We start from the raw sequence: 23599 nt of genomic DNA, 5'->3' as shown, positions 1-23599 counted from the left end.
TCACTAATTACATTTTGTTACAAAAACAGAAGAAATGTGCAAAATGTGCCCTGCATGCATGGGCACTATGTTTGGTAAGTTCTTTATATGGAGTAAGACATAACATCTTCAGCACTTACATATTCCTTCTCAGTTGTTCAATGCATTTATGAGTTGTCTTGGAAGTTAAAAACCACTCTGCCACTGCATGCTATAAAATGGGCAACGTTTCAAGTATTACCTGATTTGAAGATATGTATTAAGCACATAAGCAGTGTGCCCAGCTCCTGGCAGTAAAAAGTATGTTGCTGCTCATTCATGTCCACTTTTAATTGCTTGGTAACAATATCTTCCAATAGAATGCCAACCAGTTGTAGTAAGAATCTTGAAAGAAACACATATACAATCAATAGGAAAACTATCGATCTTTCAGAGTAAGATGAGGTTAGCCTATGAAACTTCGGTTTGAAAAATGAAACATGAAGTTCTTGTCCATTCATCCTAAATAACATACTAAATGAAATGCTACAGAATAGGTTAACCTAAAACAAATAGGATGCTATATGATCACAAGCACTTCAATAATTACATATTAAATCTAGATTATCTACTCATTGGCTACAGCCACAATAGCATTCATACACTGTCCCAACTCACTTACAAAGCAAATATTCAGAATGCTGTGGTGTCTTTATAGTGATTTGTTAAAAGCAATTGAGTTAAATTGAGCTAAAAACAGAGACAGTCACCACAGCTCAGCTGAGCAGGGGTAATTCAGCAAGTCACAGTAATTCACCTGTTTACAGCCTCATCTATCCACACTCTACTACACAGCTTCTTTATCAAACCTCCAGCTGGGACAATGTGTGGTGTCAAAAGCACCACCAAAAGAGGGCACTTGAGGAAAGGCACCCTTGCTCCTGGCCATAACCATTACTCTGTTACTTACATCACTGCTGCTAGACATAAAGTCACGGTATGGGTGTCCAGAAGACCCTCGTCTGTCTACCCATCACCCTCACAGTGAGCTGAATGATATGAAACAGCATTCTATTCCTATCTGAAGTTCCCTACTTGAATAAAAAGTTCTTATTTTCTTAAACAAACACCCATTTCAAATGCTTCCCACCAAATTAAAACATAATGCTTTAATAACAAACATTATGTCAACATAATACTACTGCCATCTCTCCATGCTTCTTTTGCCAGAAGTTTTTCACTCTCCAAGGACATCAACATGGGAAGCTAACTAGACAAAGCTGGGCCTTCAAAATAGGAAAAGAAGAGCAGGACTAACTCAATAGATTTGTTTCCCACTGCTGCCAAGTTTCTAATACAGAACCTGGGCTTCCACTTAAAGGGATGTTTCATCATTTAGTCCCTACACAGAAAAGAAGGAAAGCAGTGAAGTTCCTGGACCCGAATTCATTAAGTCCAGGATTCACCCATTTTAACAGCTCCATTAGGTCCTTCACTTGGCTTGGTAAGACATACCAGGACAGTCCAAAGTCCTACTAAAATCCACTCAACTTCTCCATCTCAGTAATTCTTCCTCCAACACACTTGTCCCATATCAACTAATTAACAGACTAGATTCCCATCAGACGGAAGTTTTATACATGTTAAACACTGCCCAATGTATGTGTGATTTCTCAGAACTCTCTACCCTTCCCCAAGTTATTCAAAACACAATGTACCTGGAAAATGTCTCCTCAGGTGGGTATTTCACCTGTTTGACCTCAGTGCGATCCTCTGGTGTGGACACGTTATTTTCTCCACATCTCAGTCTGTTAATTGCTTGACATGAAATCAAATATGGTGAGAAGGAAAGCTCCTGTATACGGGATAGAACGATGTCTTCTGTTGACTGTGAAATCAGAACTCTAAGGATAGCTAAAATTCCAGAAATCCAGAGCTGGACAGTGCTCACTGATGCCTAACACAAACACAGAAATACAGAAGATTGAATACTTTTGAAGTTAAATGACCCAACACAGAAATGTATTAAAAATTAACATTTTCATTAACATGTAAAAAATCAGACCCTTATGAGAATGGAGCAAACCAGAAATAAATTTTGAGTTGAGATCTTACAAAATGCTATTCCTGTGGTAACTGTCAAGCTCATATTCACTGTTAAACAACCTCTGAGCTATAGAAACAGCACTAATTCTTGTATAAGAAAAATGTGATTTACCGATTAAACTGCATTCTATTTTATTATGATAGTATCTTCCTTTACATTCCTGATCCTCAAAATACAAAAGAAGGGAAGTAATTCATAAGCAGAACATTCATGTATCAAGTGCTCCCAGTTGGTAAATCACATTAGTTCTAGCCAATTTGTTCCCAAACTCTGCTGCAGGTATTTAAACACCAATTAGCAAATTATTAAAGAGAAACACATTTTCTTTTGTTTTGCATGGAGAGATACCAGATTCTCTCTCCTTTGAAAACAACAGCTTACCATTGTTTTAGGAGTAACAAACATACTCCTTAAAAGCATGTCCACAGGGCGAAGGGATGAAGGAGCCAAAATTTCAAACAAAGTGTTCAATACTCCCAGAGCATCATGAGAGTCTATATGCATCTGTGAAAGAAAAACACAAAACTAATTTGTAATTACCCACTAAAGATAAATTCAACACAAAATTAACATTCCATGTTATAAACATTTCTATAGCAACCTATGTGTAAATAAAAGTGTTCTTTACAGTACAAAATTCAGAGCAACCAAAAGGTATGAAGGATCAATTGAAGTTTCACTGCAGGCCTTCCTAGACATGAGTTTTGATAACATGGACAAAAATGTGTCATATGAAATCCAATGTGCACGTGACATATATTTCATTTGGAGAAATAGGCCTTATTCAGAGAATGAGACCAGAAGACTGACTTGTCATAAAATTTAAAGACTTCTCTCCTCCCTGCACATCCTACCAGGTTTATTTATAGAGAGCAATGCTGGTCACGACTAAACTTAAGCAGGTAACTAGGAGGAAAGAAATCTAATTATCAGAAAAGTGAACAGCTACAGTGGTATTAGAACAACAGAGGCAGGATAGCTTACCTAAACAGTTTTTTAGATAAATTATAAAACAATCAACTCCAAAAAGCAAGAGACTGGACTAAAAATCTAGATGACCCTATCCTGCTTCAGTAATTTGGAAGATGATCAGTGCAGTCACACAAAACAACAGCAATTTCACTTTGCCAGCATTTTAGCTCTGCTCTAAAACTGTTGTCTGATCCTGCCCACTCTCCCCAACCATGAGATATCCTCATGGGATTGAGGAACTGCCATCATGGAGCAAAGAATATCTGGGGCTGGAGCACCTCTGCTATGGAGGCTGGGAGAGCTGGGGTTGTTCAGCCTGGAGAACAGAAGCTCCAGGGAGACCCTACAGAACCTTCCAGTACCTAAAGGGGCTACAAGAGAGCTGGAGAGGGACTTTTTTGCACAGGCAGGTAGTGATAGGACAAGGGGCTTCAGCATAAATGGCTTTACACTGAAAGAGGATGGATTTATATTAGGAAGAAATTCTTTACTGGGAGCATGGTGGGGCACTGGAACAGGCTACCCAGAGAAGGTATGGCTGTCCCACCCCGGAAGTGTTCAAGGCCAGGTTGGATGGGGCTTTTCGTAATCTGGTCTGCAATTAGACCCATTGTAGCCATGAAAAAATAATTTTGACATTTTATAAAGATGGGACAATCTTCACACCATTTAATAAGTGTTCTGATATAATCATGTATCTAAGAGAAACAGAATGAGCTTCCTCTGGAGACAGTCTTGATGATACTGCATATACTTCATGCATTTAAATATGAACTTCATGACTTCAAAGACTTAAGTTTACCTTGCAGTAATTGTTTTTTCCAGATATGGCAACCACAATTTCAAGAAAATTTGTCTTCATAAAAGCAAAAATAAAAATCAAATATGCAAAGGCGTTATTGATACATACATTACAGCAATTATTATAGGTGCTTATAGATTTAAAACCATCATATAACCACCTGTTGTTTTGCAAGCATTGGGAGAATGATGTCAGCTATTTGCCGGGACAACCTCTTCCATTTGTCTTCATTTTCTTTATGACACTGTTGCAATACCAAGATGAACATTTCTAGCACCTGAGGAAAAGTCAAAGAGAATGTAAGTAAACACCCATACTAACAGAAAACATTCAAGTAATACCATATTTGGAAAAACCTTCATTTCAAGCACCTACGAAATAGACAAAAGACTAAAAAAATTTACGTGAGAAATCTCACATAATTTTTAAAAACGCCATTTTCAGGTTAGAAGCCTGTTCTTAGTTACAAGGTTTTTGGCAGTGGTTTTTAAAGAATTTTCCAGTTGCTTTCATAAATTAGGAAAAAAAAAGTTTGCTTTGTACTTTTTAAATGGTATTTGTCAAAAGACTACTCAAACAACTGGAAAAAGAATCATCAATCTAAATACCACATCACATTTTCAATAAAAAGGGGAGGAAGAAAGAGAGTAATTTTCCATATGTATACTCTGTCTTGACTCTAGGTCCAATAAAGTTTAGATTTGGTCAAGGAAACAAAATAGACATATTTATGGGGCTCATTCACCTGAGATATGTCACTTTCATATAAAAGTTTTAAGAGACAACATAATGGAGCACACCAAGCAGCTGAATGTGTTATGGGTTATAGAGACCACATTATGAAGGACTGGCAGAGAAGAGACACAGCAAGCAAGAATGTTAATATATGGACTGGCAAGGGGGACAGAAGAATCTATTTCAGAAAACAAGATAGAGCACTTGTAAAGCAAATTCAGGTAGTTCAGATTAGAGAGAGGGAGGTTCCCAGGTGACTTTCTTCCCAAAAGGTTTTATCATGAGAGAGGAGATAGGAGCAATTCCAGGCTGAATGACTTAACTCTGGAGCTCCATGGGTGGCAGCTGCACTTGTAACAGAGAGAAGTTGAGGGCTGCAGCTCTCTGAACCTCTCAAATGCCCAGGGAAACCACTGCAGACCATCCCAGCCACAGCCAGGGAACAAGAGAACAGCCCAGGGTTGGGTCATACGTATTGCACCAGAAGAACAGTGCAGAATAAGACTTACAAATGGGATGGTGTGGGAAGAGCAGTGCATGGGTGGTCTTTAATAGGTTAAGTGTGTCAGAAGGGGATCTGCCAGCAATTGCAGTACCTTATGTAACACAAAGTTATTCACTATTTCACATCATGTGTCTACAGAGTGTCATTTCATATAGTTATATTAGTCATTTTATGATTATAAAACTACAAATTCAAAAGAAAATGTGGATACACAAAATTACCCCAATCTGAACACGCAGTTCTAACAAATTATTTTGACAAGATGTGCTGACTTTTTTCAGAAAATACAGTGCTTACATTAGCATACACTAGAACTGCATTTTCACATTATGAAAGAAAGGCACATTAGGTTTGTTAAGCACCTCAATAAGCAGTAAGATCCCATGTTGATCATGTCACATCTCTTAAAATTACTTCTATGTTTTTCTTTAAAACATAGTGTATTGAAGAAAGTCATTGTTATACTCCTACAAAGCAGAAACATGTTTTCCAGACTCGTGAGGTCTGGGTCAAAGTAGTAAGTCATAACAAATACCTAATTACCAGTGTCATTACCTTGTTCAAGTAAGTGTTATTCAAGATAATGTTATTGTACAGCAATACCTAAATCATCTCTGTGCAGCATCTTTCCTAATTTTAAACTTGTCTCCTTTTCCATTTTACTCCCATTCTTTTAAGTTTCTTCTCTTCCACCAACCTTCTGTTTATTCTGTCTGCAATACAGCCAAGATCATGATCCTAACTGGAGTTTTTTAGTGCTTTGTTTTCTAGGCTTGACTACGCAATTCTACAGATATGTTACTTGACTTGAAATACTGATTTGTAGTGTAAAACCTTTCCCATAGCCTTAAAAATCTTTGCATACTCTCTCTATAAGGAAAGATACCACACAGAGTCCAGCTACTCCAGTTTTGTATAGAAAACCATCAATATTGTCTGAAGCACTTTTAGCAGTCACAGCAATGTTACCCTTTCACAGACCACAAAGAGGGACCCTTCATCCTCCTCTCCTACCTGATGGTACTGGATAAGTCTCAGCAGCATTGATACTACAACCTCCTTCTGGGTTTCCAGCTCTTTTCCAGCATCAGCTTTATTTGTTCCTCTTAACACAAAGAGATCATGAACAATGGGTTGCAGAGCCGGTATTGCTGAAATGAGATGTATTTGTTTTAGCATGTTTAGAATCACTCCTGAGCAGTGATTTCTTGAACTAACAGTTCAGTGACTAAAAGTAAACTGGGCTCTAGCTCATTAAAGGTTTTACCCATAGCTAAAAACCCACAAACCCCATATTTATTGTGCATAATGATGGCTATTATTTTACTTCTTGTAGAAATTTTAAATTATGGACACATTCGCCCGTTCTCACAGAGCTAAAAAAGATATGTTTATAAAGTAATTCTCAGCAGAATCACTGGAAAGCATGATAAAGATGCTTCTACTTAAAGGCTAAAAGTAGAAGGGAAGTGGACCAAAAATTAAAATCAAAGCCTTGAACATACTGCTAAGTTGTGAACTTATTACTGAATAAAGTTTCAAATAAAAGCTTTGTTGTAATTATGAACAATGGAAAATGTGGGGCTGGAGTGTTAGTATGATATAATAAACTTTGTGAAGGAATTAAGTGAGAAGTATTTCATGTCTTAAAAATTTAAAAGCTGGTGTCTTCTGGAACACTCAGTACAGTAACAGTTTTCTATAGTTTAGAAGTCAACAGCGGTTTCATTGTTCAACTATTACTAATAAGCGTTGATGCCTTTTTTCTTTCTTTTTTAAATAATTAATTTTTAATAAATTTTTGTTTTAGAATTACCATGTGTAACAGCTTTCCTCCCACTGGCCATGATACCATCACACAGCTGAATGATCTTTGGAATTCCAATTATCTGTTTGGAATGATACCGCTCATAAGATAGCAACACCAGGAAAAAGAAGATATTAGGAATAATTGCTTCAGATTCCCTGAAAACAAAACAAAAAATTAAAGTGTCAAGTTTGAATTGCACAACTTTGTTCAGTAAAACTCATCTTTCATCTTTTTACAGTCAGGGTTTTTTTGAAGAATGTGTTGTTCTGGTTTCATATAATATCGCCAAAATTTTTGTGCCCTGTTTTGTACTAAGGGTTTTTTTCACAGGGATTTCTTTCAAGCTTTGACCATCACACTTATTAATATTATAATATACTGTCTAATGCATATTAGATTATTTCTGTACAAGATCCACAGAGCAAAAGAACAACTTCTCTCTTCATTAAAACTCAAGTGTGAGAAAAAACAGAAATAACTGACAATGAACGTTTCAATGGCTTGCTTATGATCAATTAGGTCCTACACAATGTGTACCAGGTGACCAGAAGACATATGGATTCACTCTGAATCCACAATAGGAAGAAGTACCTCTCCCTTAAGCAATCGAATCTAGGAATGAAATGCTGATTTCTGAAAGCATAGCTTTGGCAGGAGATCCCAAAGGAATGGGTTTACAATACCAAAATGGAGAAACAGAACAACACAGTTTCAGATTATTATTATTTCCCATGTTACTTCCTGACTTCTTCAGTCACATGGAACCTAAAGCATCTGAAAGGGTTACCACTGGAGCCAGAGAATAAACAAGCACATTTCCCAGAAGGGAACTCTCCCTTTCTCATAAGGCAGAAATAACCAGCAGATCTAATCATTCCTTGTTTCAGAACAAGACAGTTGCAAACCCTCACTGTTGAAAGGATCTTTGCTAATTTCATACCTGAACTGTCCTACTTCAATGTATTCAAATTGCTTTAGCACAAATCCAATAAACACCTAAAGAGAGAATAAAGTGTGCATCAGAACAGAGACATTAATTCCCATTTGAAATCATTTTGACAGTTATAGACAGGCACTGAAAATCATTTGCACTACGTTATGAAATGTTCCTTCTGCAGTTACAAAAGACAGAGAATCCTGTTGATGTTACAGCTTATTACAGCTTGCATGAACTTATGCCAAGTTTTACCTATAGTCCATGTATTTTTAAGTCTAACTTAATCTTTCACTCATGGAATATTTGAGGTATTACAGTCAAGTAGTTAAGAATCAGCCAAAAATCTAAACCAGATAAAATCCAAAGTACTTATGTATTTAAAAGAATTATCTCTGTATGAACGCACAGAAAAGTTAAGTATTGCAAGCCACACTAGTTTATAGACCTGAAAACACTGTAGTAAATAAAACACTTCTAAGTAAACCACTTACAATTTTATGTTACAGATTCACTGCTTGTATGGACAACTACACAGACTACTGTGTTTGCCACTAGCTCCCCTCACTGCCATTAACATCAAACAATAGCTGTCAACCATGATGCTCATTATCAGTCATAAGAAAGTCCATACTCTCAGTATGGGAGAAGGTATTTCCATTTGTAAATGAAGTTTTATTTAATAAAACTGTCTGTATTGTCCACATCTTTTTATTCCTAAAGTCAATCTTGTGAGCAGTTCTTAAATTGTTGTTACAGAACTCAGAAATTTACATTTACATGCAAAAAACCCCAGAAGTCTGAAGCTATTTGTGGCTGGGCGGGTGGGGGGAGGTGGAAATCTCACCCTCCTTTAAGCCTTTGTTTTCACTTATTGTACAACAAATGGACCACTGGAAGTATTTTTGCTGCAAGTGTTCATTGAGCCCACTGGTGAGATCCCTGTATGACAATTTGCAAATGTGGCGAGGTACCAACCTGATCTGAATCCAGAAGACAGTAGTTAACTCGCAGCTGAACCAGTTGAGCAAGCAAGTCTAGAACTTGTCTCTGCAGCTGTACTGACGTTGTTGTTGTGTATTGTTTCAATGCTTTTATGACAAGGGGTTCAAATAAACGAATGTGATTGTGAATAGCATTCTGTAATAGAGAGATTTTAAAGTAATCTAACATCTGAACAGGTTTCTGATTCAAAGCCAAATTAGTTTTAAAAGGAGGAAAAATGTTTTAAATCTAAGGTACAGCTCTTTCAGGAGAATACAGATACCTTATCAGCACGATGTTTTGCTGCACTGGAAATACTAGTTTTCAGCTGTGTAGAAACTTTCTGCAGCACATCAAACCATCTGTTACAAAAAAAATACAAAAAAACCCCCCACACATTAAAAAACAAAAAAATAACATACATACTGCCCTTAAATGCATTTTACTTTCCCAAGGAAAATTTCTCGTAATCTACTTGACTGCTTCAAGAATCTTAGTAAATCCAAAGAGCAGAGAGACAGCCTACGAAACACTTTGATCAGAGAAAGATTTTCTAGTCTTTGCTTAGTTATCCTTTTGGCTTTCCTTTAACATATTGACCATTTGCTGTATTTAGAAATTAATGATATACTTTTGAATACAAGCATTTAAAACTATGATGTTTTTTAAAAATCCAATGATATCCATTTTAATGACTTAACCTTGCTTTGGAAAGCACATTAGTGATAACTGCATTCAGGATGTCCTCACCAAGACAAGCTACTCTGCTTAAGTCTATCGTTTCAAGTTACACAGCACCCCAATGATACTCACATTTATGAAAAACACAAATAAGAAACTCTAGTTCAAGTTAACATTATAAGTGAAGAAAGTTACCCTGAAGCATCGTGCTCCTGCTCAGCCTGAACCATGTTCCTCAGACTGGCATCAGCAAGGGCCTGTGTGAAGTGTGTGTACGGTGCCATGAAGCAATAGTGGTAGAGGCCAGGCCTCAGACTGGAGGAACCCAAGCGCTGAGCTTTGCCTTGAGCTTTGCTGGGGTTTGAAGACAAGCCATCATACTGAGAAGCCAGATTTGTCCCAAACAACGTTTTCAACAGCTAGAGAAGTAAAGTGGAAGGAAAAGAAGAAAAGTTAAAATTTCAGGGGAAAAAACCCTGACTTGCCTCTCACCATAAACAACCTTTGATGGTTTGAACCTAAATATTTAACTGGAAGTCTGCATATCCATCAGTAAAGCAGTTCTTTGCTTTTCCAGGTTTTTCTGATGCAGTTAACTGGCTAAAGAACACTTTCAGTAAGGTAGGAAACAAGCTTGTTTTCTGAACATTAGCTAAAATAGTTCTGTGAATTGGAAGCAGATAAAGAAAAAACTATATTATTCAGATAGGATGAAGTTACAGAAGTCATGAAAATGGAAGAAAATATGCTCTTTTTGCTCCATGTGGGCAAGGTTTTCTCATACCACTTCCCTTAAAAGCATGGCCAGTCTTAGTATCCAATTGACAGCTAAAGGACATCAGGATTAACTTTCAAGTAACACATACAAAAATACCTCCTTACCTGCTGTACACACACTGTTGCCATTGTTGGTTCTCTGTTGAAACATGATTTTAGATATCCCAAAATTTCTTCTACACACTAAAAAAATCAGAAAAACAAGTGCATTAAATTGCGTTTTTCTGGATTATATAAAAGATAACAGTGAAAATTCCTCAGTAGTACAGGTTTTTGTACTAAGTAAAACTACACTAACTTAAGGGAAATCATGGAATTAGATAAAGAAATAAAAATTCAGTATTTTCCTCCTAATCTTAAAATACTACAATGTCTAACACCACAGTTAAGGAGAAAAAAATATCAAGACACAGGAGAGGGAGGAGGGCAATACATCTTCTGACATTTTGCATATTTAAACATATGAATACAGGGAATGACTGAAGGTAAACCATTTGGCTAGAAAAAAGAATCACCACGTGAAATTTAAAAAGTAAAAAATTATTCCGGTTTTCAACAGCAGCAATTTAACCTGGAAAATCTGCTTTAGCACTTTACTCAACTTTGTGGAAGCACAACACCTATAGGACTGCACTCCCCCTTTGAAGAGCAGCAGTTTTGAAATCAGTGGTATGTGCTTTCTTCCAGTAAGGACCATGGATATTGGACAAGTTAACTACAAAAGAAAAGACAAACAAGTCTTATACCTTTCCAATGTCCTGAAGAGTAGCAAGTTCCAAGACTTGAGAGAGAACATCTAAGGCAGACCGTAAGAAACATCCGAACTTCTCATTAGTGTTCTGGAGATCCAAAGTAACCTGTTCCCAGAAAATAAAACCACAGATTTTCTTAACAATTACTTGACAAGGAGATACAAGTTACTGGAAGAAGTGGGTATTGACACAAAATGATCTCTTGTATAAAATTTCAGTGTATTTCAGCCAACACCACTGACAGCTTAGACTGCCTTATGCATTGCTGGAAAGGCAGGACTCCATTTTGACTAAGAAAAAGGAAGGGATCTTCTAGCTTGAGGAAGGCCTAGGATGTTGACAAGTAATGAAGCTGGATAATGCATTTCTGATAAACACAGTAGGTGTAACAAGAACACAGTCTTTGAAGTGTACATAGAGATGACCAACTCTCTAAGGAATGCATCTTCTGTCGCCTGAACTAATGAGGAAAAAGCTTCCCCATCCTGGAATAAAGTGCAGAGAGAACAGACATGGGAATCTATTTGGCACTACCAAGCCAGCAAAAAGTCATTTGGTAACAGAAATAGTGACAGCAGAGAAACAAGCAATAGGGTGACAATGCCTATCATGGGTTCTTGTTTGGACAAGTTTTTGTTTTTATTGGTGGCAGTTGTGATCTTTCTTAATATAAACTGTTTATATAGGTAAATGAGTTGACAGAGGCAGAGTCTGTTTAAAAAAACAAAGTGATTATCCAACCCCATTGCAATTCAATCAAACAATATCATGCAGTACCTTATAATTAGCATGGGTTGCTTTCAAGACATCATACAACTTGAGGTATGATGGGAGATGATAAAAGCTTCCTACTGAAGATGATTTACTTGTTGGAACAGGCCCTGCAGCATCAGCTTGCCTAGAAGCTTAAAAGAATACCATAGATTAGCACCATATGCCTTTTCTAGGTTGCTCATGACATATACATAACATAATTTACCACATCTGCATTATTAAAGAGCATGATTTTTTCAATTCACATGCATATTCCAAACTGCCGAAACACACTGTGCACAACTGGAAAATGAACAGCATTCCAACAGTCCAGCCTGCTGTGGTGAGAGAAACTAACCCAGAAGGCTTAGTACTGAAGTGCACGTACAACTTACAAAACAGAATTAACACATGTTTCCTTCATTAATTACTAAGAAAAGAAAAGAAAAGGTTTCAAGACTCAGAATGTCATTTCCAAAAGCAATGTAAGCCACTCCTGCCAAAAGCTGGAAAGCAACTTCCAAATTTCTTTTAAGTAACATACGTGTAAGAATTACTTTAGTCAATAGCTGAGTAGATTCAGAAAAAGTGAGGAAAAGGATTCAGCAATGCTTTGGTTCTGAAAAGTACAGTTAATTTTCATAAAAACCATAACAGTAAAAAGGCCTCCACCCACAGCTGCCTTCCACCAATGCAGTACTCTGCCAGCCTCTTGAACTGAAACTCCAGGAAGGTTACTCAGTTTTATTTCTTCTCTCTCTGCTGCAACAAAACGGTGTGGGGGGCTGGTAGACAGAAGGGTTAACAGGAGTGATGTGCCTACCTGGACTTGCTTCACCACTCTTTTTAGGGCTCATTGGCACAGATGCCTGTTCCACAGACTCCCTCTCTTTCCCCTTCCTCCGAATCGGACTAAGAGAAGGTGGGTTTGTGAGAGAAGGTAATGCTGCCTAGAATTAAAAGAAGCTTTATTAGTTTTGTAAGCACAAGTAGTTTTTCTTCTTCTACACAATACAAGCATATACTTCTTTTGTTTAAACTCCCCTTTATTTGACTGTCAGTTAAATTAAAATGTTTCAGGTTCAGGACATGAATTTCCTGTGTGAAAAGGAAATAGTTTAATATATTCCCTGCTTTATTTTCAACTTCAGCACAGGCCAATGAGACAAAATCAGAGCTCAATGAGTAGAGTTTCTTTTGATTCCAGATAAAGGAGTGCCAAAATTATATTCACACATTTTTAAAATATGAAGAAATTACTGATCTTAATAATATTGTCTTAAGAGTTTCTAAATCAGTCTCTAAATATATATGCCTCAAAAACCCCCAAACCTGGAAGTACCTCATATAAGCTGTTTCAGAAGTCAAAATATTTTACAGGATATTCAGAAGATAAAAGAGTTATTTTTAGCCCCAAAAGGAGCTCAGTGCATTACAACCAGCCAACCAACCCAAAAGTCAACACATTTCCCAGAGTATGCAATCCAATACTCCACTTACTCTATATACTCCTAACTGAATTAATGTTTCAACTAAAGTCAGCAGGAACAAAAGACTCAAAATTTAGGGTAATATTTTAAACACTGCAAAACTAAAGAAAGATCTGTTATGTGGAAGAAAAATATGCTTTTTTGTATGGTACTTGCTTTACTACACAGAGTGGAGTCATATTATCAAGGAATTAGATACTTACCTGTATCAAGTCTAAAACATGAAGAAGTCTATAGCACAACAGTATTTAAGTCACATAATTTTATTTATTTATTTTTAATATATACCTTTACTGCTGGACCAGGAGCAACATCATCCATTACATGTGCACAAATATTAATGACCTTCAGCAGATGAGAAAAGAGCTGTTCTACTAAAGTGACAAGCGCTCGATCTGCCAGAGCTGGCCAGGGTTCCTCCTGCTTAGCAGCACCTTGGTTTGAATCTTCTTCAGCACTCCAGGGATTCTTTAAGCACTTGGGAGCACTTGCTGCAATTTCAAGAAATAGAAGACAGAACTTTGAATTAAGCACCAAAAAATTTTAGAGGCATATATGGTTATACTGTCTCTGTATGAACAAAAATTCAATCAGAATTTCAAAGCCAGGAGTAGCTGCACAGTTTAAAACAAAACCAACAAAATCTGAGTTCTTTGTACCCAGCTTGTACTAATCATACTGCAAGTGGCCTTTGGCAACAGGAGGAAATCTGCAACTTAGCAACAAAGAGGCAGTTTCTCTTCAAACCTCCCGGGTGCAATTTCCCTCTTTATTTCTTCTGCTTAATCCTGCAAGTTTTTCACGGCATACAATCAGAAGAGAGTGAGATACGGGCCTTCTAATGCTAATGGTAAAAATACTAGGACAATCCTACTTCTCTTATCCAGCCTTACCTGCAAGCAAGTTTCCAGTCAAAATCAAAGCATCCTGATGTGCTGAGAGGTCCAGTGGGAACCATGCTGATGAAAGGAGAGACAAGACCAAGCCAGCCATACCAATGGTGCAGCCCTTCTGAGCTTCATCTGAAGAACTTGGCTGGGAAACACTGGAAGTTTAATTTTGGAATGTCATGACTTTTTCCCCCTTTTTGGCAAATTAAAAGTCTTGAGAAAACCAACAGTCAAATAGATGGCTAATAAAATGAAATCTGTGCTACAGAAATACACATTTAGCACTCAAATACAACTTTGAAAACCCATTTGCAGCAGAGACCTCACAATACTCTGGTTTCTTTAAGAGCCATTACCTTCTTTTTTAATAGCCAATATCAAGGCTATAGTGACATCTACTGACAAACTAAGGAATGCTGTATTTATTTGCTAAACACTACAGTCTTGAACTATCTTCAGTTAAGTTTTGTGTATATGCAAGGTAGGGATGGGAGACATTAGCTACAGTATTCCAATGTAACAAGATATTGCTTTAAAGTGACAAGGAATTAATCAAACAACTGCATTCCATCAAATCCTCTATATTTTTTGAGTGAACACTATCCAAGATGGTAATTTTCTGCTGCATTCTGTATTTTCCTTGATAATAATTATAAGACCACATTTTCCCACAGAAGTCAAGTTTAAGAAAGAGCAGGCAGAGATCACCAGAAGATGTCGGGCAGAATACTCTGTGAATTACACACATCACTTCAAAGCTGAAAGACCTAAATACTTCAGCTTCTTTCAGGAAAAGACTTTACGCAACCTCTAAATTAAGGGAATCTGGGAATCTTTCAAAATGTTTTTTAATTTAAAATAATTAAAATCTTCTAATATAGTCACTCTGGTCTAACACAACTACAGGAATTTCAGAAAATCAGATTTACACTAAGTATAGCTATTATTTTGATAAAGATCCAAAGGTAATTTACAGAGCCTTCCTTTAGTTTTTTTGAAGTATTTTCAGAGGCAACTGTTATTTACTTCACATACGGTTAGAAATCCATGACTTAACCCATGCTGGATTAAGTACAGGGTTGGAATGCAGCAGTTCCAATAACTTCTTAATCGTAAGAAAAACAATACTTAAGATAGGAAGGAATTCTGACAAAATTCTCATCTTATTATCCATGTTATTATATTCTTATTATCCAGAATGACAAATGTCTGTATCATTCCACAAAAATAAGATTACAATCCAAACTTGTATAAACATTGGCCAAAAATTTGTAAAGAAGGAATCAGCGGAAAGAGCAAAGGGCTATGTCATTGGATCACTCAAAAATATTAGATATATCTTTTAAAAAAGTATTTTTAGGCTGGGTAAAAGGGAAGAAAGATATACTGATTTTATTTTCCAGCTAAGCACTGCTCACATCCTGAATTACTTCATTTTTTAACACTGGACCTATTGTTCAAGACACCTTCTACATATACAGAGCACACCACACTTAGGGCCAGCAAGGGAAGCAAAGGCCTGTTGACAAGAAAAGCAGCTGAGGGACAGCTGGGTTTTTTTGGGGTTGGGTTTTATTTTGTTTTTTAAAGTAAGATAAAATTTTGCAGTTGAATAGAATAAGAGAGACAATGACAGCAACAAAGAAAATCAACACAAATTATGTTAAACCTATTTAAAAACCAAATAGCTCCACATGTGCGCATTTCCAGTAGCTACTTTCACAGCACACATGGCACAGCAGTAATAATCAGAGGCAAAATCAAAGCTTTTAGGCTGCCACATGTACATTTTCATTCTGAAGAAACTCTTCAAAATGTAAGCAATATCATGTATTACCCACATTAACACTTAAGTATTACAGATACCCCATTTGCTGTTCCCACTCAGTGTGCCAAATGAGAACAATTTAAATTTATTATAGAAGCCAAGATGAACCAGCTTCCTTGACTCACCATTTTTCAACATAAACATGAAATCAAGGTGAAAATGATAATGTCCATATTTTAAAGAGATACTACAAAATACAATATCCCAAAGATAAACATTCTTTCAAGAGCATGGAAAATTTTCTCCTATATCACATTTCATAGATGATGACTATCTTTCTATTAGATCAGTTGCAACCAATCCCTGTGACAGACACTGTGGTCCCAGGGATGACAAAGTGCTGGCCCTTAATAGCCAGACAACGTGAAGTTATCATGTGCTGTATTCTGTATAAAGTTCTTAAAGAACTGCTGAAATAAGCTTAACAGCATATACCTAAACCAGGACTTCCAATGCCTAAGTAAGTCCACTTCTGTTTCACAAATCTGAGTTTCAGAAGCTTGATTAACAAAAGAGGGAACATACCCACAGTGCCATCCCACACTCCAGGTGCAGACTGGAAATGTTGTGGAGAGAAGACACAAAGCTTCACAGCAGCCAAACTGAAAAGTAAACACCAAGAACTGAATTAGTTTCACCACATGAAGAGTTAGCAACATGGCACCTTAGGAGTTAGAATTAAATCTATTATACTGCCATTATCACAGAACAAAAGCTGCAGATACAAATATAGCCAGGAAACTATAAAAAAATAAAGCAAGCATGCAAAAAAAGAAGTCTGCCACCACAGCAAGGAAACTCAAAGAAACTCATATGTACAAAAACTCACATACAAGAAAACTCACCGTAAGTGCTCTTGTAGTGGATATTGTCAATGCATGGGAAATTGCTGCAATAACCCTTGAAAGGTTGTTTTCCATAGTGATATCTGTTGGACTTTGCAGCATATTGTAACCTCTGTATGTTCTGAAATAAAAACATTTATATCCACTAAAACATGTACTTAGAAAACCCCATCCCAATCAAAAATGATTAATTTTATTACTTATATACTTAAGTATTTAAGGTTAAATTACTATTATGTATTTCACAGACCACTTAGAACATAAAAAAAACAGAGAATAGTCTAAATACCATGTTGTATTGTAATGTTTTTCAGGTTGTATTAGTAAATGCTATTTAATTTATAAATAAAACCTCTTTGTTAGCAAGCTGAAATAGTAGATCAGCTGTCAATATCTAACTAGATACTTGAGAAATGACCACAAATTTAACATTAGTCTTTGCTGTTGCTCAAATCCATTCAACATTTTTGCATGTTGCATTTCTGCATGTCACAAACTTTGGATTTTTACTGTAGAAAAAGTCTACTTTCTATCCAGATTAACACTGAATCCCCAAAGTTCTATTGCTCCATACTACAGTATGTATCTTAAGTGACATGATCAAGATCATGTATCAGAAAGGTATATAATTAAAACTTGTATGACAAACTGATAGAAGCAAACAGCCCCTATAAATATATACAACTCATACTGTCTGTAAGACAGAAAAAGTATAGTTGGCAGCAAAAATACAAGATCACACTATCAAAACTAGAATTTATTTTTAAATTATAAAGGGAGTACAGCCTTCTGCAATCACAATCATTAAATAGGATGTGGAGAGTTATAAATCTGGATTAACATATCTGAAGAAGCGTAACATACATACAATTAGCTTGAAAAGCTGCACCTATCTGTCCAATTTAATGGACAAGTAGGGTGAATTCAGGATGGAGAGGAAAAAAACTATCTCAAAACAATGACTCTCAATGTGTGAGTGCATCATCAGTAACTCACAGCGTATTCTTTAAACATGAGTCTGTTTCTGTGGAGCTTAAAACTACTACAGGTGCTCCTACAGACTAGAACAAGAATTCATAAGCACATGGATTTGGAGGATTTAACTACAATTCTATACACTTGAAAGCGAAATTTGGCTCTCCATTCCTTTTGAAGCAAGGCCAGATAGATAACACACCTGGTGATAGTGCTCACTGCAAAGTGAGATGGGGGCTGCGTTTCATGCATGAGGAGTTTCAGGTAGACACTGCTTTGGTCTCGTGCTACTGCCACAACTGGGTCAGCCTGTCCTTGATCACAGTTATAAAACAGCTTTGGAACAAGCCTGAGAGAAAATTAAATGTCAAAAATAAAAATTATTATTCAGATATTATTTAACACCCAATTTAAAGTACATTTAATAGACAGTTCAGCAAGCTACGTATGTTAATTACGCATATCAAATTGTAAATAAAAGCTGTTAGAGAAACTCATTAAGCTGAATTCATTTTTATGTAACTGCTCCTCATTACAATCAAGGAGCTTAAGTCAGGAAAAAGGAACTACTCCAGACATATGCTAATTTAAAAAAAAATCTCCTCTGGAGATACCTCCCTATACATACTACAACAAACACTCCCATAGAGTACTTTTCTCTTGCTGTTCCCTTGTCTCCCCAGATATTTTCCCCAGGAATATCTGTATCAACTGAAAAGTAATTTTTACCTGAAAAGAGTAATTTTTCACCATCTGATTTCTACGCAGCAAAATGTAAACATAAAATCAAATCCAGTCTTCTTGAACAACAATATTTTCAACTTATGTAAAAGTGAAAAACTACTGTACACGTTTTTGTAATTTCAGTGAGAGTACTTCCAACGAATGTCCATACTGAATGCTTCAAGGGCTTTCTGCAAGCTTGTAGTAGCTTTCTTGGGCAGTTAAGTCTTTTCCAATCTTAACACACCTCCTCTCACTAAGTCAGCATGAAGATAGAAAAAATCTTCAACTTATTACCATTCAGTTAATAAGATAACTCCATTTCAAAATCAAGTCCCTTAATAAAAGCAACAACTCTATGATGCAACAGTTCATGATTCCTCTGCTGAGCTGCTTTGGCAATATAAACACTTTTAAATGTCAGAACTTTAAAGGTTTTGTTGTACTTTATTTGTTATTATGACTGGACAGCAATTAATAGTATGAAAACACTAGGAAAGAAACTCCTCTGATAATAAAATATACCAGGAATTTAGTATTACATGCTCCCAACTTCTTTAAACATAAAATTTAAGTCTATGAATTCTAATAAACAATCAACCAATCCCTACCCTTTGCTGCATTTATCTGTACAGCAGCTATAATTGCAGTAGGTCACAGCAAACATGTACTTTGCAAACAAATTTAGCTGCTGCACTATAATCAGTGAGCATGGAAGTTTTAAGATACACTGTGTATGACTATGTATGTTAAAACTATAATGGTTGGGATTTTGGACAAATCTGTAGAATTGCAACATTTTAAGTCGATCAGCCACTGGATACTGAACAAACCACTTAAGCATGAAGAAAAATATTCTGAGGAAGCTGCAACTGACCCTCAGAATGTAATAAAGTTAAATGTAATTGGATTGCTAAAAGAAAGCAAAGTACAATTGCCTGATGAGTCAGAATGATGCATGTTCCAGGTACCATAAAGATGCATTTGTTTCCTATCTCTCTTTTAAACAAATATATTAAAAACACCCAAATGTTTGTTTTAGTTATAGGTACACATCAATATGCAAGCATCTTTCTACTTTTTTTTTTCCTATAAATAAAAATGCCACATATACCTCATTAATGAAGCTGCAGCCACGTGTCTCACTCTTGGATCTTCATCTCCAAGCAGACTTATTACAACATTTTCAAGTACTCTCTCCTGAAGTTTTAATAGCTAGAAAAGAAGTTAGCACAGTAAATAAAGCTCACTGAACATTTTCATCATTTGAGCATACTGCTAAAAGAGACTTAACAAGTGAGAATTCATCTGTCATACAAGTCTGGAAAAGACCATCTTTACCTTAACATTGTCAATCACATTAACTAACTACACAAATGCCAATTTTTTTAAAGTTTAAAAAAAAAAAACAAACCACAAAACACATGCACCAGAGAATGCTAAGATACCTGAATCTCCATACTAAGGATATTCCCAGTTGTAGTAAGTTTTACAACATGAGTCTATTTACACAAAAAATACAACAGCTATAAGTGTTGACAGAATTTAAAAACAAGTGATGACATTGCACTGGTACCTTAATTCAGAAACACAATATACTGATTGAATAATTTACTTACACCAGTATAATGATGAATACCTCTGTGCAAGCTCTCAGTTTTTCCTTCCAAGAAGCTGACTAGCCTATGATAAAACAGAATTTAGAGGACATTAGTTAACCTTGTGTGTTATTTCTCCCTTCAGTGCTCTGAGTGTTCTTTTTGTTTGTTTTTTTAAAAACATCACTGTAGTGAAAATGTAAGTAGTAGACATTTTTTGCAACCTTTAGAAAAGGTAAGCTATTTGCTAACCTACTATCTGGCTAGTGTAACCAAAGAAAAATAGTCCTTCTGTTAAAAAAACCCCATTATTTAAAGACCATTATTATAATTGTATTTTTTACCCATGCACAGAACTATCAGACTATTTTGAAAAGACAGTAACCCATTCCAAAACTATTCACAAACAGTCCACTTTTGTATGACTAAGGATAGCTTGAAGAATTTTCATATAAACATCTTTTGTCTTTCAGCTTGGAAGAACTAATAGAGAATGATGGAAAGCAAGAAAAAGAACTCGAGTCACCTTTATTTCAGTATTAACAGAAACTGAGTGACTACAGAGAGCTAACAACAGACAACAAGTCAGGGACTTTCTCTTTAAAAACACACACAACTGGATGGAAAAACTAAGCTAGATTCCAAATTATGTGGTCCCTCTCTGATCACACATTTACAGAAGACTTTATACAACAGACCAATGAACTAAAAACTCCTATACAGTGTCTCTAGGATTGGGCTTGGTTGTGAAGTCAGTAGCAGCTTGACAAAGGAATTCATACAAGATTGACTGATCTGAATTAGTTTTATGAAACCCATTAATGCTTCAGAAGAAATTTCTCCATTACAGTTCCAGTTTCTATACTTCTCTGCACTTCAGCTATTACATCCACGAAAAATACAAACACTCACCGAAAATCTACCTCTGCAAGTGTTTCCAGAAGTTCTGTCCTTACAAGCCAATATGAACTGTTCTTCAGAGTTAGGAGGTCAACAATCAATTGCAAACCTAGTTCACTGTAACTGCTACTGCATAAGCTCATGATGCAATGCTGAGAAGAAAAAACAACTTTCAGTTACATTACAGAAGAGGTTCTCCGAATAGCAGAATGAAAGTGACCAAAAAAACCCAATCTGTTTTATTTAGAATACTAAAAAATTATTGCATAAGAGCTAGGAGGAAGTACCAGAGCTAGGTACTTTACAAGGCCAGAACACCATCTCCACGTGAACTGCTAAAACCTGATGCTGCAGTTAAACTTTGGAGAGGAATGCAGGCCTCAGAGATCAGAGGGCAATCCTCCAAAAGAGGGCTCACAGGGCTTAAATACTCCACGCATTATATTTTGATCTGTTCAAAAATAGTCTCCTAATTCCCACAGGGTATTTTTAGACACCTGTTTCTGATTTCCAAAGTTTCTGAAAAAGCCACACATCCATATTTGAAAATTCAGCTATAGGCACAATGTGTGATCTTTGGAAAAAGTTACAGAACTCCACACTTCCATGTCTTATTTAATTACACAAAATGTACTTTCTTGTTTGAGGATTAACATCCCAAAGGACATACCATTTCTGCCAAAATGTATAAAGTCAGGCTACATTAGGTACTGAGAAAAAGAAAGAACAAAAGTTGACTAGTATTAAGCTGCCTGAACTGAACAGTTCTGGTGAAGCTTTCTAAAAAGCCATTATCACAAGCGTAATCACACATGAAATCACTATACAAAAACATGAAGATTGCTGAACACAAGGTTAAAAAGACAGCCACATTTACCTAGTTGGATTTCCTTTCCTCAGCTGTATCACAAGCCCCTCCTCTCTGCATATAAAATCCTAATTTCCATACACAAGCTACATTTTACTAAAATTTATGCTTTGCCTCACTGGTCTTTAAACTGCAATCATCAGCCACCTTGTGCCTCTCCTTGATAGAAGAATTTCCCTCAACCTGCAATTTGTCTGTGTTCTACTTTATTGGAAAAACCCTCAAAGAAAGCTCACTTCTTCACCCCTCTGCTTTTTCACCAAACACCTTCCACAGATTTTATTACAGAAATAAAAATTCACATACTCTAAGTTCCACTCACCAGTTCAGCTGTCATCTCTATTTTAACAACTGCCTACAGGATCTTCCACCCAATTTGAACTGCTTGCTTTCCTGAGACTTTCCCCACTTTTAAAATTATTATTTCAGAAAATAATCACTATTTTACCTGTCATTTTTCACATTTAATTTTCGTTCTCCAAATACAGGCTACAACCAGGCATTGTATGTTCACACTTCCCTGTTTAGCCTTCATAGCCTTTCTAGCTAACGCACTCATCCTACTGTTGGTTAATGTAACGTTTACATTTCTCATGAGAAATATCACAATTAGGTTATAATGCTACATGACCTAACCACATAATTATTTTCTATCTGTATGTTCCTCCATTTCTGTGCCAATAAAGTTCTTAGGGAAGAAATCATTTTTTGCTCCATGTTTATACGTCTGCGCATAGCAGGATCCCAGTAATGAATCACAACCCTGTGATCTATGGTGGTGCAAATAAATTCCTACTGCTTACCCTCACAGCTGTACAAGCCAGTTTGCAAGTAACAGAGGACTCATCTTTCAATGTTTTCTGTAACAGAGGTATGCAGTCTATCAAGGAAAAGAGATTTCCTAAAAAAAAAAAAAAAAAAAGCAATGAAACATTGCTATGTTACATTAGAAGACAAAAAGAACAAAAAGACACCCCTAAAATAAATTGTTACCTGTTGAGCTTCTGACATTTATTAGCCATTTTTCCACATCAAAGCGGGATTTAATTAGAATGGAGTTGACAATTGTTCCACAGAGAATGGCCGTAGCTCCTCTAATCTGGGGATCTCCATGGTCAATGTAGTTCAGAATGTCCGATACATATTGCTCCTCTAAGAAAGTAAGTTACAACTACTTTATTTTAAAAATACTAGTATTGGACCTTACTGATTCCTAAAAATGTTTCAGTGGAGGTCTCAACTATTGGACAATCAATATCAGCACATCCAAAATACGTCCACCATAGTTCTCCCTTTTTGAGATCTTTCTGTGCAAGCAATCTACATACAGATCAATCACACCATTCAAACCAACAATCACATATATAAACACTAGTGATTAATTTCAACTGTAAACAAAATGCTCTGGGGAAATCTAAGAAGCATTTTGGTCAATATATCATACCAGCCACACACTCCAGGTCCCTGCGATTCATTTGTAAAAACGAACCTAATGGCTTAGAAACCATCTATAAGAAGGACTGAACTAAATTAGAAGAAAACATTTGTAAAATAAACAAACCCCTTCTACATACTAATTGTTTTAAAACAGCTTCAACTTGTCAGAAGCTCTACAAGTTCATACATTGAAACTTAAATCTTACTACAAAAAATATACCTCACCACACACACAGCACGTTCATTCCAATTTGTGCAATATTTGCTCTCAAATA

The 23599-nt window shown here is 36.2% G+C and overlaps 1 protein-coding gene across 2 annotated transcripts in view; it reads right to left on the bottom strand.

Annotated features, from left to right (window-relative positions):
• The window catches only part of HTT (huntingtin), a 75352-nt gene that overhangs the window by 27231 nt on the left and 24522 nt on the right, over positions 1-23599 (bottom strand). For both annotated transcript variants that reach the window (XM_048303073.1, XM_048303075.1), the window contains 24 exons: positions 22881-23039; positions 22691-22788; positions 21032-21171; positions 20141-20204; positions 19636-19736; positions 18001-18147; positions 16824-16944; positions 16504-16580; positions 14154-14305; positions 13549-13751; positions 12594-12720; positions 11795-11922; positions 11012-11122; positions 10371-10448; positions 9684-9907; positions 9091-9169; positions 8802-8963; positions 7830-7885; positions 6896-7044; positions 6094-6230; positions 4000-4116; positions 2447-2569; positions 1677-1915; positions 221-363 (listed from right to left, as the gene is read on the bottom strand). In XM_048303073.1, the coding sequence (XP_048159030.1) occupies positions 221-363; positions 1677-1915; positions 2447-2569; positions 4000-4116; positions 6094-6230; positions 6896-7044; positions 7830-7885; positions 8802-8963; positions 9091-9169; positions 9684-9907; positions 10371-10448; positions 11012-11122; positions 11795-11922; positions 12594-12720; positions 13549-13751; positions 14154-14305; positions 16504-16580; positions 16824-16944; positions 18001-18147; positions 19636-19736; positions 20141-20204; positions 21032-21171; positions 22691-22788; positions 22881-23039 (3135 nt within the window). The remainder of the gene's footprint in view (positions 1-220; positions 364-1676; positions 1916-2446; positions 2570-3999; positions 4117-6093; positions 6231-6895; positions 7045-7829; positions 7886-8801; positions 8964-9090; positions 9170-9683; positions 9908-10370; positions 10449-11011; positions 11123-11794; positions 11923-12593; positions 12721-13548; positions 13752-14153; positions 14306-16503; positions 16581-16823; positions 16945-18000; positions 18148-19635; positions 19737-20140; positions 20205-21031; positions 21172-22690; positions 22789-22880; positions 23040-23599) is intronic.

This window comes from Corvus hawaiiensis, chromosome 5 (assembly GCF_020740725.1).
Source record: "Corvus hawaiiensis isolate bCorHaw1 chromosome 5, bCorHaw1.pri.cur, whole genome shotgun sequence".
Lineage (NCBI taxonomy): Eukaryota > Metazoa > Chordata > Aves > Passeriformes > Corvidae > Corvus > Corvus hawaiiensis.
The sequence above is the reverse complement of the archived record's forward strand: the minus strand, read 5'-3'. Positions and strand labels throughout refer to the sequence as shown.